General features: G+C 40.8%; 1 protein-coding gene across 2 annotated transcripts in view; it reads left to right on the top strand.

The window, feature by feature from the left end:
* The window catches only part of LOC132898930 (uncharacterized), a 42,752-nt gene extending 24,157 nt beyond the window's left edge, over nt 1-18,595 (top strand). Inside the window, exons 2-6 of one of the 2 annotated variants that reach the window (XM_060940599.1) lie at nt 10,002-10,078; nt 13,199-14,200; nt 14,300-14,449; nt 16,709-16,804; nt 18,095-18,595. In XM_060940599.1, the coding sequence (XP_060796582.1) occupies nt 13,199-14,200; nt 14,300-14,449; nt 16,709-16,804; nt 18,095-18,424 (1,578 nt within the window). In that variant the 5' untranslated portion in view covers nt 10,002-10,078 and the 3' untranslated portion in view covers nt 18,425-18,595. The remainder of the gene's footprint in view (nt 1-10,001; nt 10,079-13,198; nt 14,201-14,299; nt 14,450-16,708; nt 16,805-18,094) is intronic. The other variant, XM_060940600.1, reaches the window with a different exon arrangement.
* The last annotated feature ends 787 nt before the right edge of the window (nt 18,596-19,382 follow it).

Raw genomic sequence — 19,382 nt, forward strand, 5'->3', positions numbered from 1 at the left:
GATCACAGCAGTTGTGCTGTGTCCTGCACGTCATTGCTCTCATCCATGGCCAAAGCAAAAAACTCGAATTCTGACGCTCTCTCATTCAGCTGGTCATACACGTTGTCTCCCAAATCTTCGGTTCGCCTGGTTATAGTACTGTAGGTGCGGAGAGACTCACCGCGTTGAGCGCATCCTTCTTGTCGGGACACACCTCAGCCACAGCAAGCATGCATACTTTAACAAAGTCCCCATCAGTAAACGGCTTTCCATGAGTAGCTAGTAGGTGAGCTACCTTATAGCTAGCTCGGACAGCAGTCTGGTTGATCTGGGTTTGGGGAAGGAATACATTCTGTTGTGCAGCCAGTCCGCATTTCATCCTCTGAATCCTGTCTGCTCTTGTTTACCCTCGCAAACTAGCATACTCTTTGTGGCATAGTTCGAATTACGTGGGAGCCAATGGGAGCTGAGCTCCCATTCCCTCAGGCTCCCATGAAAGAAGCAAACTTAATTTTCTGTGGAAGTCTCTCAAATACATCATATAATCACCATAATAAGCTTGAATAGCCTATATCACCATATAAATAAAACTCATTTCATTTCCGATCACCATGCAGCCATAACTTTGTATTGAACGTGTTATTAAACCGCAACATGTACGGCTGTACTTCACCACCACACCACTATGCGCGCAAACTGAAATTTGCAGCCTGCGAAATCGAATGTGAAGTTAAGTCCAAAGAAGACTTGTCCTCTATCTCACAACGATCTTCCTTTGTTTAACAATATATATATATAAAATTTATTTAAATATTATATATGCAACACTGTGTGCGTGCATGCGCGCGCCTGTGTGTGAAAGCTGTGCACTGCAGTGCGCAAAAGTGCGCTGGTCCAGGAGAGCGAGTATGCATTGCCTTTTTTTTTTTTAAATAGAGACCCCCATAGGGTCAAATTTATAATTCGAACCCTGCTTTGTGGCGGGTTTCATAGTGACGACGCAGATTATATTCTTTGAAAACCGGCACACTTTCTTTACATACAAGACAAACTGCACGGTCCTTACACTGAACGAAAAAATAATCGGTGGGCCACTGTTCTTTAAAAACTCTGCACTCTGTCAGCTTTTCGCTGACCGCTAGCCATTTTGCTGTCCTGAACACTGACAGTTCTCTGCGCGTGCACTGCCTGTCACTGCTTGATCACGAACATATGACGAAAATTCGGAAAATATGAATAGTTCATTTTATAACTAAATATCAATTTTAATTGATAAAATCAACAAAATACAAGATGACATGTTATTATTTGCCAAAAAGCAATTTAAAAAAATAGGCCATGACCACTTTTGGGGATTGCCTCATATGGCCGGTTCAAGTGATGGGGGGCAGAGGGGCTGGGGGGCCGGTCAAATGGGGGTGGCGGGCCGGATCTGGCCCGTGGGCCGTAGTTTGGTGACCCCTGCTGTAGCGCAACGTGGGGTACATAGACTCGTTGAAAAACTCCTCGGGTATTTTTCTGAGTTTACCGAAAATTAGCGTAGAAGGAGCCACCCACCCTCTGTCTGGTTTGAAGCGGTTCTGTAGGACATTGAGCTTTACAGAGTCCGGTGCACATTTTAAGGCATCTGGTTGAAGTTTACCTATGTCTGATAAATCTGATGTCAGTGATAGCGGGCTGACTCGTGGCTCATTAGTAAAGCTATCTGATGGCTCATTTGTCAGCAAGGTGGAGCAACCATCTACTTCTGATTGTAAGGGACATGGGGAGATGTAGGTGTTCTTATATGAAATTCACTGGATGTATGGCTAGTTTCAAACTCAGAGGTAGATGAAGGCAATTCCCTCAAAGGCACTGAGCTAGCATCCAGCTGCAGCGTACTGCTGCTAGGTTGCGGAGGAGTGGAAGCTGCCGGTGCCATGTTACTAGCTGATACTGGAGAGGACTGGCAAGCAGATGACACCCCTGGATCACTGCTTTTGGACTTTTTCGTAAAAGTCTGAAACAAGCTCGTTTGTTTCAGGGTTCGTTTACTCATTTTTGACTCGCTTCTCAATAAATTCTCGCACAAGCTCTGACTACTGACGATTGTCTGTCTCCGTTTCTCAAAACTGGAGAGAATCTCAGTGGTGCAAGAAAAGTATATCTGCATTGACCAATGAGCTTTCTTGGTCACGCACACCCCGCCCACTCCTGAAGCACACAAATGCGCCGGCACACACACACACACGTCTCTCTCTCTCTCTCTCTCTCTCAAATTATGTTGCATTGCCAAAGCATTCAGGTAACAATTATAATAAAAAAAAAAAATCTCTCTCTCCCCAAGGTACGCCTAGTGCGTACGGCCATACGCCTGGTGGCGCCACTGATCACAATTGTCTTTCAGATCGGAACGATTGTGTAAGGCCACTATGATCTCAGAAACATCGTTGGTTATAGCCCCGGCCTGTATTAGAGTCCGGCCATTATTTACCTCCTCCGACAGCGAGACAAGCCAATATTAGAGTCCCGGCCAGTAATGGAATACATTAGAGGATTAGAGGATTTACTGTATACCAATATGCTTAACACTTAAATTATTAAAAAGTACTGTTTTGTGTGAACTGAATAAACAAAACACAAGCAGCCATCTCAACTGAATTTCCACTCAAATTTCTAGAGCATACAATATATCACATTTTTATAAATACAATAGTGTTCCCTGTTTGCAGACATTACGGTTGACTACCAGTCATTGGTATTGAATGTAACTCCTCAAAAGTATTATATTATATTGCCTGGCAAAATGTTCTACCTGTTAACGGATTCTAATAAAATTAGGGAAAAAAAAAATTCTTATTTCATGCCAAAGAGAGTCCGACATTGTTATCTTAATGTCCCAATATATAAATACTTCAGCATAATGCTTCAGAAGAGACACTGAATAAAATGACATTTATAATTGTATTTAAAACAGTGGAATGACCAATTTTTTGCCACAATCCCAACAGCACTAATCATAAAATTCTGTTTTTGATCATACTACATGTACATTTGCACTTGCAACACTGAAAAGACTTTGAATTAAAGAAGTCCAGCCAGTGTTTGATATTTCAGTGAATAAAAATCAGACATGTAAAAAGAAACTGAATAAGTTTAACTCACATTTCATGGCACTAATCGGCAAGTTCAACTCCAAGCATAGGTCAACCATCACCGCTTCAGCATGGGTCACGTTCCGTGTCTTTTCATCCACAGATTTCGTAAAAAACTGCTGGATATCCCCAGATTTACTTTCCGCCTGACTCGCCATTTCAGCATACTCCATACGTTTTTTGGAGTTGACAAGCCGCCTGCAGTCATCGCGACCACCATGTTAATGTCAGTTCTACACAGTTTGCAGTGCGCGTATCCATTGCCCTTTTGACTGGGTGTAATGCACGGCCATTCTACCGTATCGAAAATAGCGCGAACAAATGTGCAGAATCTGCGCATGTCACACACAGCATGTGTGGTTGTCGTAAAAAAAAAAAAATAGCCGTGAATCGCGCATGGATTGAAAAAGTCGCTTGGACATTTAAAAACAACTCACTGGAATTTAAGACTTTATAATAATTCCGTACAGAATAACACTGTTTGCCGTAACATCGTATTTACGTAACTTTTCCGTACAAAATACGGCCAATCCGTACTAGTAGGCATCTCTGGTAGTGATCGCCCTTAGTTGACTTAGAAATGAAGGGAAACTCCTCTCGGTACGAGTCCTTGAAGCGCTGGCCCTTCCCCTTAGCCATGCTTTCTTTAGAGATTAGTACTACGCTACATCTTCATAACAAATGCTGAAACTTCAGAAACTTCGTGAACAAAGGCCAGACGATAGCGTGCCATGGATGATCTAATAGCATCATTGATTGGCTGAGAGAACAAGCAATAGCCAATGAAGTTTGGCGTAGTATCTGCCGCTTGGAACGAAGCAGTGTTTTATCAAATACGAATCCCACCGGTGATAGACTTTGAAAATGACCCATGAAAATTGGCAAATTCGTATTTTTGTAATCAAAATGACAAATCGTAATAAATACGATTTATTCGTAGTAGTTGGCAGCTATGTAAGCCCTCTAACGCGGAAACGAATCGGTGAATGTTTACTCTATGCGCGCTCTGGAGCAAGTGACTTCCAAGATGGCCGTGCAGACCGCATGGTTACTATTTTTAGCATCATCTCGGAGCCCTCACTGAAATCCGCATAGCAGCTATATGCATAACTTTTTTTTTTTTTTTTTTTAGACGGGATGGATTTTTCTCGCGGTTTGTGCCTACTGCCAACTTTCCTTGACCACAAACACTTGAGACATATTTGCAAAACAGACGGAATTCTCCTTTAAGGTATAACCACAACCAGAACGAAATCACAAATTACCTTTTCGAAAGTAGAGTACTTGAACAGAAGCAGGCTTCAGTACTTCCAACAGAGACGTTTGCTTCCAAATCCAAGTTCCGGGTAGTGACTTTGCTACACGCACCTACGTCCTCTTAGCCATCTGTCCAGCCAATGAGGAGTGTTCGTTTTGCGTCACATGCCGTTGCGTCAGGCAACCTGACCAATCAGCAACTTACAGTGGCTAGGTCTCGTTTCTTCCTGTAGACCCCATGGGAACAAATCCAATGGATAAGGGAATCTGAACTATAAAATAAGTTACTTATTTTAGAGTTCAGATTCCCTTATCCATTGGATTTAATACATGATGATTATTAACTTTTATGACAACCCTTCACACCAACAAAGTGTTGTTTTTCAACAGACAGTAAAAGTTACGTTACGTTTTCTGTGCAACCTCTGAACTACAATGCTTGTCTCGTGCTATATTCTAAACTCTAAGCAATGTGGTTTGAGTGAGCTAGGCTAACAGAGTACTGCAGTAAACATGTTGCTGATCTTTGCAGCCTACAAAAGTAGGCCCTCACTTGAGGGCCAACATACTATATTTCGTCAAATAATACATGGGGAAATCCGCCGTTCTGAGGCACAAATACACAGACATTTTAACAGAGAACACCGTCACCTACACGACATGTATATCGATATGGGGTAATCATGCGTAACCTCGGCGCTATGGCGTTAGCCATGCTAAGGTATGCTACATAGCATTATATCAGCGTGCTAAATCACAACAAAGGTGAAAGAATTATGTACGAGTTCTTTGTCAGATGGGAGACTGGAAAAGACGTGTTTTAGAGATACCAACAACGATTCACTTCGTATAATGTGACCGGAGATGGTTGCACGCATAGCAACTAACTGCTAGGTGAATATACTATTCACATTTATACAGAACAAAATAACACATTACCTGATCGCACGTACTGTAAATCCAGATAACGTACACTGGCGCTGGCAGTTCTAAATCCAACAAGGAGACTCGGTGAAATTTTCAAATAGCTAAATAAAAGGGCTATCGTAGCATCCATTAAGTCCGCCATTTTGTTATTTGCCTTAGAGCTGTTTGAAAGCACAGAGAATTCTAGGTAATGTGCAGGATGATGATGCATCGAAGCTACCTAGCTGGACTTTTATTTTTAGAAAATAAGAGGAGAAGAGAAGTGGATTTTTGTATTGCAGCAGATTTTGTTAGTGGTACAAGGTGGATTTGGTTGTTGTTGGGACAAAGTACAAATAAGTTGATCAATGGAGCTGGGTGTGAGTGAGTTGGGGCAACAATAGGGATAATGTACCAGAAGTATGTGCATGAGAAAATGTAGTTGGGGCAACAATAGGGATAATGTACCAGAAGTATGTGCATGAGAAAATGTAGTTGGGGCAGCAATAGGGATAATGCACCAGAAGTATGTGCATGAGAAAATGTAGGCATTATTGTAATGCAGCATGTTTTGAGGGCGAAATGTGTGACCACAACTTAAAGGTCAAACTTTTGTTGCTGCTCTGCCATATTATCAGGAGCCAATTTGCATCACACAAGACTGTGCACCAAGTCACAACGACCCATTGCCAAACCATGTTCACCCTCTTCATATGATGTATGCTGCAGCCTGCTCATTACAGATCACTTGAATTCCACAAAAAACATCACCACTTACAATCCAAACAAATTTAGCCTATAAGTTTATTTCTGCAAATCAGCCACACTCTACCCACATTGCACTAACTAGAAAAAAATTTAACCTGTCCATTTTGCTTTCACCATTCCCTTCTTGCCCAGTAAAATATCTTTTACATTTAACACTCAAAATGCTTCCTTTCCTTCGTTCTTAATTGGGTCTCCTGGAATTGAATTGGAGTCGCCTGAAATAACCAATAGAAGGAAAATACTGAAAATAAAAATGTTCAACTAATGATGTTATATATTACAAATAAAATGCTATATATCAGCTTTGAAAAGAAAACATCCACATAACTGAAGGCTAGGCTGCTGATCAAAATATAGAATATGTGACACTGTGCAATCTCTATAAAATCTAAAAAATGTGTATGGGGTCATGAGAAATTGGTGATGTAAAAATGGGGTCCCAGGCCAAAAAAGGTTGGCAACCACTGCTTTAGACAGTCAAAACACATTACTCAGGAATGTACATGGGTTTGTCGCCTATTTTTGTGAAAATTTCCTTGCAATATATCTCACAACTCAACATAGACTAGCCTATTTATCTGGCCTAGTATGCACACATTTCTGTTGACCATATGGTGTTTTCAATGTGTGAGGGTTGGATTCCAAACCAAAATGGCACGACATAATGCATGACAAAAGGAAAATTATATGTGACAGTTTACTATGGCAAAAAAAAAATAGGCTGCAAGTACAAAAGAGGTTGAAATAAAAGATTAAAAGATAATTTAGCCAGCATCAGGAAAAGCAGATAGTATAGTTCTCAGAACAACAAAAAAACAATCAAACATAACGTTGTGTGGAGGTTATAGTGTAACCAAATGATAACGTTTCAGTTGGTTAGTTACCTCAACGTTTCGGGGACGTTTGGCTTCGTTAGGTTTATGCATAACCATGAGGAAACGTTCTCTAAATGTTAGTTGTTGGTTACGTTCTAACAAACCTTTAGAGAACCATAGGCTAATGGTTAGCTAGTAGGTGAGCTAGTAGATGAGCTACCTTATAGCTAGCTCGGACAGCAGCCTGGTTGATCTGGGTTTGGTGAAGGAATACATTCTGTTGTGCAGCCAGTCCGCATTTCATCCTCCGAATCCTGTCTTCTCTTGTTTGCCCTCGCAAACTAGCATACTCTTTGTGGCGGGTTTCGTAGTGACGACGCAGATTATATTCTTTGAAAACTGACACACTTTCTTTACATACAAGACAAACTGCACGGTCCTTACACCGAACAAAAAAAATAATCGGTGGTCCACTGTTGTTTAAAAACTCTGCACTCTCTGTCAGCTTTTCGCTGACCGCTAGCCATTTTGCTGTCCTGAACACTGACAGTTCTCTGCGCGTGCACTGCCTGTCACTGCTCGATCGCGAGCATATGACGAAAATTCGGAAAATATGAATAGCTCATTTTATAACTAAATATCAATTTTAATTGATAAAATCAACAAAATACAAGATGCAGACATGTTATTTTTTTTTTGCCAAAAAGCAATTTAAAAAAATAGGCCATGACCACTTTTGGGGATTGCCTATAGGGCTGGTTCAAGTGGTGGGGGGCAGAGGGGCTGGGGGCCGGCCAAAGGGGGGTGGCGGGCCACAGTCGGCCCGCGGGCCGGAGTTTGATGACCCCTGGGCTAAAGTATTGTAGGATATTATTCCGATAGGATTTTAAAAGTTAAACCAAAAAGACTATCATATGATTCACCCTTTAAAAATGCATCTCATCCTATAAGATTATCCAAAATTTCTTGCTTATATCAGTGTAAATAAATTCAAAATCCTATATATGCTTTTAATATATTATCTTCGCTCCCTATAAAAAATATTTTGATTGAATTTGCAGAATTTCAAACTTTATCCATTTGTTATTTTTAATTTCATTTATGAAATTACTGCGTTAAAAACAACGAGGCCTGGGCTGCAATAACTGAGGCGGTGAATGCTGAGTCTCCTGAGGTTCGGACGGTGGCACAAGTTTAAAAAAATGGTTTGACATTCAAGTTGATGCCAAAAACGACTCGCAGACCATTAAAAAATAAATAAGGGAGAAGGATAAGGAACACCACCCATATGGAAAAGATGTAGATAAATCTTATAAAATTTGTATATCCTTTGTCTGAAACCTGTATGTAAAGCATACAACAGTGAAACCAGATATAAGATCCTTAGTAAATTTGAACAAAATGAAACAATAAGCCTCATCAACAAAAAGTAGGCTTTTAACATTCATAAACTGAGGTAAAACTAGCCAGTCATTTCAAAACGGACTGTACAAGGATATAGGCTAGATAAGTTTTGTACTTCACATAAAACAGGTGCAATGTTGATTAGTTTATCGATTATTTTTGAGTGGTAAAAGATTAACCTTCGTTCCTGATGATGACGCGAGGGATGAGCTTCTGAATTTGAGCCACTTCCAAAAGCGTGCGTGGAGTTGTGTGTCTAGTGCCCCTCGAGCCGCTTCGGACGTTATCAGCCCCTGGCTCGGGGAAACCCCGTTGCATGCCCCGTTTTTTCCAGACAAGTTGAGCTCACTTAGTTATAGAAGTCTCCAGATGAATACATTCAAAACTTGATATGACAACTTCTTATTGCGAGTTAATAGTGTTTTCTTGTCATCTTAGTTCTGTTTACTCATATCAACGTGTGGGCAGAAAAAAATGAAGTTCTATTTTTTACAGTGTGGGCTTCCAAATTACATTGTTTAGCCCAATTAATTACCTTTTGTATGCAGCAATGCTATTTTCATTTAAATAAAATTGTTCTGACTGAATTGCACCTGTTAATTACAAAAGAAACTGCAAATATCTTAATTATGAGCAATGACCTCTCGGTGACGGTTCGTGGTGAATGTCATCACTTTCTCCCTCAGAACAAATCCCACTTAATGATGACTGTTGCTGCCAGCCTCTCATCCTGGGCAGTCAGATCTGCCAATATGGAAAAGAAATAGAAGAAACTTATAAAAAAATATATAACTTCCATCACCTTCAGTTTATGTTTCATGTATTGTGCATCGTATAAGGAATATGATTTACTCCTGAAAGTGGCCACTTTTGCATTACTGTCATATATTGTTCTGATAAATACGCAAATCATACGATATATTGACTATTGATGTGTAGGAGGGCATCTATGTTCAGTTGTAATTACACTTTATTCATGTTGATTCAAACAACTGTTATATTGCCTGCTGCAAAAGGGTCTGTTGAAGGCTCTAGGTAGCTAATTGAAAACGTGGGTTGCACTTGTCGTTAGCGTGGAAGGTCTCCCTCCCTCGACGTTAGCTTGATTAACGTTGGCCTCAGTCTAAATTAGAAAAGAATAAACGAACGGGACTCGTATTATGTCTAGGTTCTACTCTTAGAGCAGGAAAAGGTGGCACATAAATGCTTGTACTATCACAATGGAGACCGACTACTTGTTTATTTCACCGACGTTAGTCAGGACCTCAGTGTCTGGGCATTTTAGGCAAATGTGGCGCCATTGAAAGCTTGTGCGTCCCGTGGTTCGCAGTTTAGTGAGTGTGCTTGCACAATAATAGTGTTACTTTAATTATAATAATTACAACAATTTCGGTTCGGTCACCAATATAACAGAAGTATAACAAGCTTACGATCCATTTCCTACTTCACATAAGCCTCATCAACAAAAAGCAGATTATTTTAACATTCATGAAATGAGGCTAGGTGCAATGTGTGATGTTTAAGATGGCAGTGTTTCCTGCTAATGCTTTCCGACCGCCAAACACTTAAAACGCCAAAACTGTACTGTAAATTATAAAAGTATTATATTTGAATTGTTTGAATGGTTTTGCTCCAGATTCTGTTAATAGTCAGATCTGTTTTTATTCTTCATTGTTGGGTTTTAACCGCCTTAATTAAACTAACTAGTTTCCCCATGTTTTTTCGTGATGCAATGCAGAGAGTGTAAATTCATCCACCCGGATGTCCAGACCCTGCTGAAACATTATCGCCTGAGACACGGAGGGGGTCATCAAGGTAAGAATTGGCCTTGCCTCTATCCTGACTGTGTATGCACCTTCCGCTCATCAAGTACTCTAAAATCTCATCTTTCACGCTACCATAAAAAAACCCATACAATTCACACCACATCAAATTTCAGTTGTGAGCATTGTGCTTTCAAAGATGTCTGGAGTTTAAGTGCATTTTTTTAGCCATCTCGGAAGACATTTGAAGAGTGGTGAACTTGTAACATGTCCATTTGTTGGCTGTGCCTATAAAACAAATAAGTTCACCAACTTTGCCAATCACAAAAGCAGGAAGCACAAAAATCATACAGCCAGAGACCTAAAGTCAGCCGTTTCTACCATAGGTAAAACAGGTGATGCTGACACAGAATTAGGATCCAGTTGTTACAGTGACTGTGGTGATGGGGATGAAGGCCCCTCCTCTTTTGTTGTTCACAATCCAGAGATAGAGGTGTCGAATTGTGAGGTTGAGAATTTTGAAAGTGACACTCTTGAGCACAAACTGGCAGCTTTATTTCTGTCGATGCAAACAGTTCTGCATGTCTCCAAAGATGCCACTCAGATCATCATAAAAGAGCTGTGCGATATTCAGCAGTTATCTAATGCCAATAGTGTGAAGGAAATTAAGGAAATACTGATCAGGCACAATATATACAATGATGCAGCTATCCTACAGGAAGTTTCCGATGTTCTATTCAAGTCAAATCCTCTCAGGTACACCACATCAGACCGAGGTAGTCTGTCCACAGCATACAGGCGAAATTTGTACTTTAAAGAACACTTTTCAGTTCTGATGCCAACAGAGTATCTTTACGACAGGACACAAAACAATTCTTTCGTTTATGTGTCTGTGTTGGATACCCTTGCCGGTCTTTTAAGTAATGCTAACTTTTTGGACATGTTGGTGTTCAATTATGATTCTACTCCTGGATATCTGAAATCATTCCAAGATGGTCATTATTACAAAAATAATGAACTACTGAGTGAAGGAGATTACAACATTTCACTGGGGCTATACATGGATGAATTGGAGTTGTGCAACCCATTAGGTACGTCCAGGAAAGTTCACAAAATTGTTGCTGTGTACTGGGTACTACTGAACTTGCCACCCAAGTATCGATCTAACCTTCATTCAATTCAGCTTGCTGCACTGGGAAAAAGTGTTGATGTAGCAACATTTGGCTATGACAAATTTCTCAGTCCTTTAACAAAGGACTTACACAATTTGGAGCAGACAGGGGTTTTTGTCCCTGCCCTTGCACAGTACTTGAAAGGGACAGTTTTTTGTGTTTGCGCAGATAATCTAGGTGCAAATAGTCTGGCAGGATTTCAGGAAAGTTTCAATGCAGAGAAATTTTGCAGATTCTGTTTGATTAGCAAGACTGAAATCAAGAACACAAAGAGCAGGGATTTCATGTTACGAACAATTGAAGGACACAACTAATTTGTCAAGGAATTACAGAGTTGTAGTAGCAGGCAAAATGTCTGGGGTGTGAAGATGGAATGTCCTCTGAGCAAGTGGTTGTCCTACTTTCACCCAGTCACTGGATTTCCCCCCGATGTCTTGCATGACCTTTTCGAAGGGATCGTACCAGCAGAATTGGCTGTTTGTTTGCAGTCTTTAATTGCCAAAGGTTTTCTTTCACATGACGAGCTTAACAGATACATCAAGACTTTTCCATACAAAGACTCTGACAAAAGTAACAAACCAAAGGTCATAGCAAAGTCATGCTTTGCGAAGGGTTCAACAGGTGGGAACGGCCATGAAAATTGGGCTCTGCTACGTTTGCTCCCACTGATGATTGGCCACAGAATTCCAGAACATGACCCTGCTTGGGAAATTCTTATGGATTTGAAGGTCATTGTTGAGTTGGCTGTCTGTGCCTCGTTTTCAGAGGAAACGTTGTGTTCCTTTCGACCTAAGCATCACTTTGTGGATCATTATCCCCATTTGATTCGCTGCTTTGGGCCGCTGGTGTCTTTGTGGACAATGCGCTTTGAAGCGAAGCACAGTTACTTCAAAAGTGTGGTGCATGACACCCATAATTTCAAAAATGTGCTTCTTACGCTTGCAGTGAAGCATCAGGAAATGATGGCTTTTTATCTTGACTGTGGTGCACTTTTTAAACAGTCTGTGTACATACAGAGTGCTGAATCTTTCTTAACGTGTCCTTTGGAAGCATCCCTTAGGACTGCAGTTGAGCAAAAATACACAAACACAGATTCCGTGTCCCTCTGTAATGATGTTTGCCTGCATGGAATTCGCTACTCATCAGGTATGATTATTTCTGCAGGGCATTGTGATGGCTTACCTGAATTCTACAAGATTTTGAAATGTGTTGTAATTGACAAAGAGGTCTCTTACCTTTGCAAGAAAGTCACATCCTGGTACACAGACCATTTGCGGTCATACATAATTGAAGAGAGCAACTATGATGATGTTTGTGTCATTGGCCTTGAGGTGTTGAATGATTTCCATCCATTGGTTGCTTACAAAGTTGGGGGTCGTGTTGTTGTTACTCCAAAAGTATTTCTTTTACATTAAGCACCTTTGGTAAATTAACTCTTTGTGAAGTCATGTAAGGATGCATTTAATATTGTACAGTAGTGAGCGTTGTGCACAGTGTGAACAGACATTTTTATATGTAATCATTTGTCTTTTTACAGTAAGCACAGGCAGAAAAGATGTGCTATATGAAACCACCTTCACTTTTCCTCAGTGTTATATTTGTGTAATTAGAATGAAATGTCAGAAAATTGACTCACTTCAGATTACTGAAGTTAAGTTTCATGATTTTAATAGTTTTAACAGTTTTTTTTAAAACTATTGAAAGCCTGCACATAGTTGATGTTTTGATTTTGTTATTCAATGTGTAAGGGTCCTACATTGTAATGTAATGTGCACATTTTATTTGGAGGAACTTTCTAGTTTCATTGTTCAAGCATTGATATTGCTTACAGAAATTGAAACCTGGAGATATATTTTTGGTCCATAGTACTATGCAGTTAAATATGCCCTGATACTAACAAAAACAGATGTCAATGTCACTTAAGAAGTCTGTAAGATGTAAGTCAATAACACATGAAACGATGAGATACTAATACCTCTGTTTTTTCTGCTTTCTCGTAGATGATACAGTTGCGTGTGCTGCTCTCTCCCAACAAGGCAAGGCGGATCAACCTTCCCAGTCTCCCTGAGTCTGTCGACCATCTTAAGACTATACTCCAGAGCCAGTTGGAACTGAGAGATGGTTTTGATATACAATATGAAGATCCTGATTTTGGGAATGCACTTTGTAATTTGCATGACATAAACGAGTTGCCAGACGGAAAAGCAGTGCTAAAAGTAATTTGGGATGATGAGTTCACCTTGGAAATCATAACTTCTACTGATCCTTCTGATGCTGGCTCTCTGTCATCTTTTGACACAGCAAGTCATAGCAGTGCTGCCAGTTCTACCATGACCTCGCCGACTACCAGCAAGCATTTAAGAGATGCAACCCACTGGCCCTCTCCATTTGAAGTGCCTAAGTTCTCCATAGATGTTGAACTGCGTCTTCAAAAAGCTAATGACAGCTACCACCAAACTAAAGTCCCCCTGGATGTGCCGAGAGATGTGAAATCAGAAATCTTAAGCAAACTTGTGCAGGCGATATTTGAAGTCAAGCCGTATCCCACAAGAAATGAAGTCGAGTCTGTAGTCATTGCCCTTGTCCGGAAGCACCCATGCCTCACCGAAGAGCAACCTAGTTCAGGCTGGGATGCTTGGCTCACAAGTCTTTGGTTTAAAGTGGGCAACTACCGCTTCAAATTACATCAAGCTGGGATGTCTGAGGTGGCTATCAATCGAAAAAGGTCTGGTGAAGATGGTGTGGCAAAATTCAGCTTGAAGAAATCTAGAAGAGCAGAGATCAACTTTCTCCCTGACCATCCAGAGGGCCAAACGAATGAAACACTGGAAGAAGAAAGGTTGGAAATGATTGAGGAAATGAAGAAGAAAAACATGGACACTTCTCTTATCCAGCAGAAAATGCACTCTACATTCTCTCTGTGCCGTAGAGAAGTAGTTGAGGTCCAGCCGCTTGTCCAGGAAATTAAAGAACGATGGCCAGCAATGTTTCTGACTGATGAGGTGAGTGTTGTATGACCTATATTAGAGTTAGATGTGGATACTAGTGTGCTGGCTGTGTATTTCAGATCTTTAATCAAAGTGTTTGTCCTGTTTGTGCAGATCTGCAGGGAGTTTCATCGCATTACAAAAGTTCATCTTATGGCCACATTCCAGTCAGCATTGGAGAAGTTCGCCCCAGCATTGCTGAAGCTTTACAGAAGTAAGAAGGAGTCAGAGTTCAGAGCACTCCTCGCGCCTCTGGATGAACAGGTAAGAAAATCAAGTCATGTCAGTGATTATTTTTAATTTGTCCTCTTCCTTCACTTCCCCCCTCAAACCACCTGTTTTCTTTGTCCAAAATGGATCATTCCATGTGAAATCAGAAACTTTGGGGCCGGACCGTCACAGATTTTAATCAAACTTGGTATGCCTTTTTAGTGACTGTAAAGCACCAAAAGTGCTTTTGCGCCAATCATTTCTGACTCCACAAATTACACACAGCAGGGAGAACAGTACAAGTTATGATATATTCAAATATAAAAAAATGAATAACAGAAAAAAGCTATATTTTGAAATGAGCCTCTCTCTAAAAAGTCAGTCTATTATATCATTAACATCCCCAGAAAATTTGGCCTCTGGTTCTTGGGTCATTGCAGAGATAATGTGACTGATTGGGTGAAATTAGTTGTAGTGAAGTAGTAATAGAGTAATGTTAGAGGAGAGTATTCCACTTGACATGAGCACCCCACCTGACATTCAGAATGTCAGGTGGGGTGCTCATGCCAAGTGGAATACTCTCCTCTAACATTACTCTATTACTACTTCACTATAACTCATTTCACCTTGTAAGTCACATTATATCTGCAGTGACCCAAGAAGCAAAGATACATTTTTCATGTTTTTTGTATGTGTATTTTATAGTCAGCTTTCAAACAACATCAAAACCATTTCTATGTCACCTACATTGACTGTGATAATTGAGACTGAATTCATGGTATACTGCCCACCTAATTCAGACTTTTTAGTCTGTTTCTCCCTTAATAGTTGTGCAAATGCAGTTCTGTGGTTCTATCTCGTCACTAAAAAAAAAAAAAACATACCAAGTTTCATTAGAATCTGTGCCGGTCTGTCCCCAAAGTGTCTGATTTCACATGGGATGTCTCATATGTGTACTTAAAGGGTACCTCCGGCAATTTTGAAGCTAAATCCCATTGCTAGAGGTGGTCGAGTAATGACAGTAGCCAAAGGACGGTGCAAATTGGCGCTCCCTGTGCGAAGATTGCGCTGTTTGCGTTGCCTGTCATGCTAGCCAAATAGCGTGGTGATGGGGGCAGATTTTAAACCTCCACATAAAACAACAACTTGCACACTGCAGAAATGTGACACCGCTTTCTAAACCATCCGACAACAAAGCCACGAGCCTTACAATCAAAACTATATGCCTGGTTCATACATTATTGGTGTGGGGACGTTACAAAACAACTTAATATGCAGCCTTTCACTTACCTCTTGTTGGTATGCGCGCGCCTGTGAAAAGCCCTAAAGAGTCAATGGCTGAAGAGAAACGCTATTCCAAAAGCCAAGAGTTGTGGATGGGAATATCGGCCATCGACTCTTTAGAGCTTTTTACAGGCGCGCGCGCATGGTAGTGGAACTGACATGGTTTGGGGCTGCATGAAAGCCGTCAACATTGGAAAGCTGAAGTTCACCAAAAGAAACATGCATGTCAAAATGTATTGTGACTACTGAAGCAGATCATGACCCTCTCTATGCATTTTACATAGGATTTTGCCAGAGGATGAGACATTAATGGCTGTATTTTTAATTATTTTGAGTGAAGAATATATTGGAACGGTTATATAAGCTGTACAGTAACTACTTTTCATTGTGTCAAAGTGAAATTTCTTTAATGTTGTCCCATGAAAAGATATACTTTACAAATCTGCAGAAATGTGAGGGGTGATGGTTTAGAACAAGGAAGTAGTTCGTTGTTGTCGAGAGGACCAATCACAGTGGCTCTCTTTTGACTGTTTGCTGTAACGTTCATCCAGTTACATTTTCTGGAATTTCATATAGAAGCTTTGAATGTAAGACTAAATGCATTCCACAGATTTATGTTGTGTACAGAATTAGAATTGCTGCCTCACACCCAATACAGCCATCATATTTTGATGCTGGATTTCTTAAAACATCCAATTTGATAGTGGATACTTCATGTAGTTGGCTTTAATACCCTGCCAGGTGGTCTTCAGTGGGGAGTACCAGCTAATGTCACTAAGTGTTCAAAAGAGCATAGTTGTAAACAACTGGACTTCATTTTGGGTCTGGAAGATGCTTCACTTCACATCCGAATGGTATCTTCACTTCTAGCCAGTACTGAAGAACCCTTTCGGATGAATGAAACAACTTTAAAGCTCCAAACAGAAGTCCAGTTGCTTACTACTAAACACAGTTTACTGACATGGCCTAAATGAATAACAATATTCACTGACATGCCACTAAATAAATTCTGTATCTCTGTGTGCCCAGGTGACGGCGATAGCAGAACATAGGAGGAGAGTGGCCTTGGAAGGATTGCCCATTTACCTCAAGGAGGATGCATCAAATCTTTTCAAGACATGTCTGGTAAGAATCAATTTATTCTCTGATACTCTCAACATGTGATAATGTTGGGCAATGTGCACTGTGGCAAGAAGGTTTGCTTTGTCCCCCAGCACAGTGTCCAGAGCTTGGAGGAGATGCCAGGAGACATGCCAGTACATCAGGGGACGTGGAGGAGGCCATAGGACGGTTTACAACCCAGCAGCAGGATCGCTATCGCCTTCTTTGTGCAAGGTGGCACAGAAAAACCACTGCCAGAGCCCTGAAAAAAGAGCTTTGCAGGCCACTGATGTGCATGTTGATGCTCAAATGGTCAGAAACAGACTTCATGAGGAGGGTTTGAGGGTCTGGTGTCCACACGTGGTTCCTATGCTTACAGAGTGGCACCGTAGGGATTGATTTGCGTATACCATAGAACATCAAGATTGGCACATTCACCATTGGTGCCCTGTGCTCTTCACAGATGAGAGCAGTTCACACTGAACACATGTGACAGACATGACAACGTCAGGAGATGCCATGGAGAATGGTATGCTGCCTGCAACATCATTTGTGACGAGCACAGGGCGCCAATGCAATGTAGATTTTGATGTTCTCTCGTTTATGCAAATCGCTCCATACGGTGCCGCTCTGTGAGCATAGGCCTCACGTGTAGATACCAGGCCCTCATACCCTCCTCATGAAGTCTGGTTCTGACCGTTTGAGCATCAACATGCACATTAGTAGCCTGCAAAGCTCATTTTGCAGGGCTCTGGCAGTGCTCTTTCCATGCCACCTGGTACAAGGAAGGAGAAAGCAATTCCGCTGCTGGGTTGTAAACCGTCCTATGGCCTCCTCCACGTCCCCTGATGTACTGGCATGTCTCCTGGCATCTCCTCCACACTCTGGACACTGTGCTGGGGGACACAGCAAACCTTCTTGCCACAGCACACATTAATGTGTCATCTTGGATGAGGAGCACTACCTAAGCAAATTCAGTGGGTGAAGGAGATTGTCACGTGGTACCTACAAGGGTGTGAAACTGTCAAAATGCACATGTGACCAAAAAAAATCAGCCAGAAAGGATGAAAAAAGAGAAATGGTCTGTGTGGGATGTTTTTTGGTTATTACCTCTACTTTCTACCCATTGCTTGTTAAATTTGCACAAAATGGATTCATAATGAGCGTTGCTTCGTTACTAACTGGACTGGCTGGTATCACAGAAGTATGATTGACTTGGAGTTGCATTGCATGGTTTTGGTGTTCCCTTTATTTATTGGAGCAGTGAATTTCAGTCACACATTCGTAATGTCTTCTATCTTTGCACACTCTCAGGACACAGATGAAGAGGAGGATTACACCAAAGGTGTAAAAATTGCCATACTGACAGTCTTCGAGGATGATGTAGCATCCGTTACGTCCCTACCTACGGTAATCAACATTGGCGTGATTTTGGAAGAGAGTGTCATCGTTCAGGGCATAAAGGACCTTCCTTCAGCAGTCGCATACTTGTTTGGCCTGCTGTATTGCATCAACATGGAATACCCCAAAAACTTGAGATACACTTTTGAGGTTTTACAGAAAGTTTTCTTTGACATGGGAGCACACTGCTGCTCTGCACGAGCTCAATCACTCCGAGGTAAAATGCAGAAATGTCTGCGCTAATGTGGCAAGTCCATTTCTCTCTCTCGGAGCTGCAAGTCAGGTGAGGGCAAGAGGCGGAAAAGTTTGTTGAATAGTTAATTGATTGTTTTACACAGATTTTTACTTGTTAATTGTTTAAGGGCTTAAGGTTTATTTACTAAATACTACAGGTCACACCACTGTGTATGCAGTAACTGCTTATGTTTACAAGTCCTGTATGTGCTAAAATGTGTGTTTTGAGACTATTTTGATCAAATCAAAAACCTGAGATACACTTCTGAGATTCTATAGAAAGTCTCTCTCTCTCTCTCTCTCTCTCTGTGATGGGTGTTTTTAAGCGTATTTTTTTAAGCGTATTCAGTGAAATGTGTTGGAACTGTTTTGATCAAATTTAGTAAGAAGAGTAATTTGGAAGAATGTCCCAGTTGCCTTTCCACTTTACCTGGTTTGAAACCCCCAGTGCATGTTTTTTGCATACTGTTAGTATGTGTTTAAAATAAAGGAAATGGTTGTGCACATGAATTGTCTATTTGACTTTTTCCCCCTACTTTTTAATCTAAGTTGTGACAATCATTTAACATAACTTTAGTTTTTAAGTCACAAAAATAGCTAGTAAAAATGATTTTTCAAGTAAGAAGATAGTTTGATTTAATTGATTAAACAAGTTTTGTCCTCTTGTTGGGCATACTTGGAAAAACAAGTAAAAAGATTTTAATTTAATTGATTGAACAAGTTCTGTCGTCTTGTTGGGCATACTTGGAAAAACCCTTAAATACATTTCTTGATTTCTTAGTTGAGTTTACTCCAAAAAACCCTTGATATGGGTTGCCTTGCTTTTTCAAGTCTCATCTCATCTCATTATCTCTAGCTGCTTTATCCTTCTACAGGGTCGCAGGCAAGCTGGAGCCTATCCCAGCTGACTACGGGCGAAAGGCGGGGACAAGTCGCCAGGTCATCACAGGGCTGACACATAGACACA

The sequence above is a fragment of the Neoarius graeffei genome, chromosome 15 (assembly GCF_027579695.1).
Source record: "Neoarius graeffei isolate fNeoGra1 chromosome 15, fNeoGra1.pri, whole genome shotgun sequence".
Taxonomy (NCBI): Eukaryota; Metazoa; Chordata; class Actinopteri; order Siluriformes; family Ariidae; genus Neoarius; species Neoarius graeffei.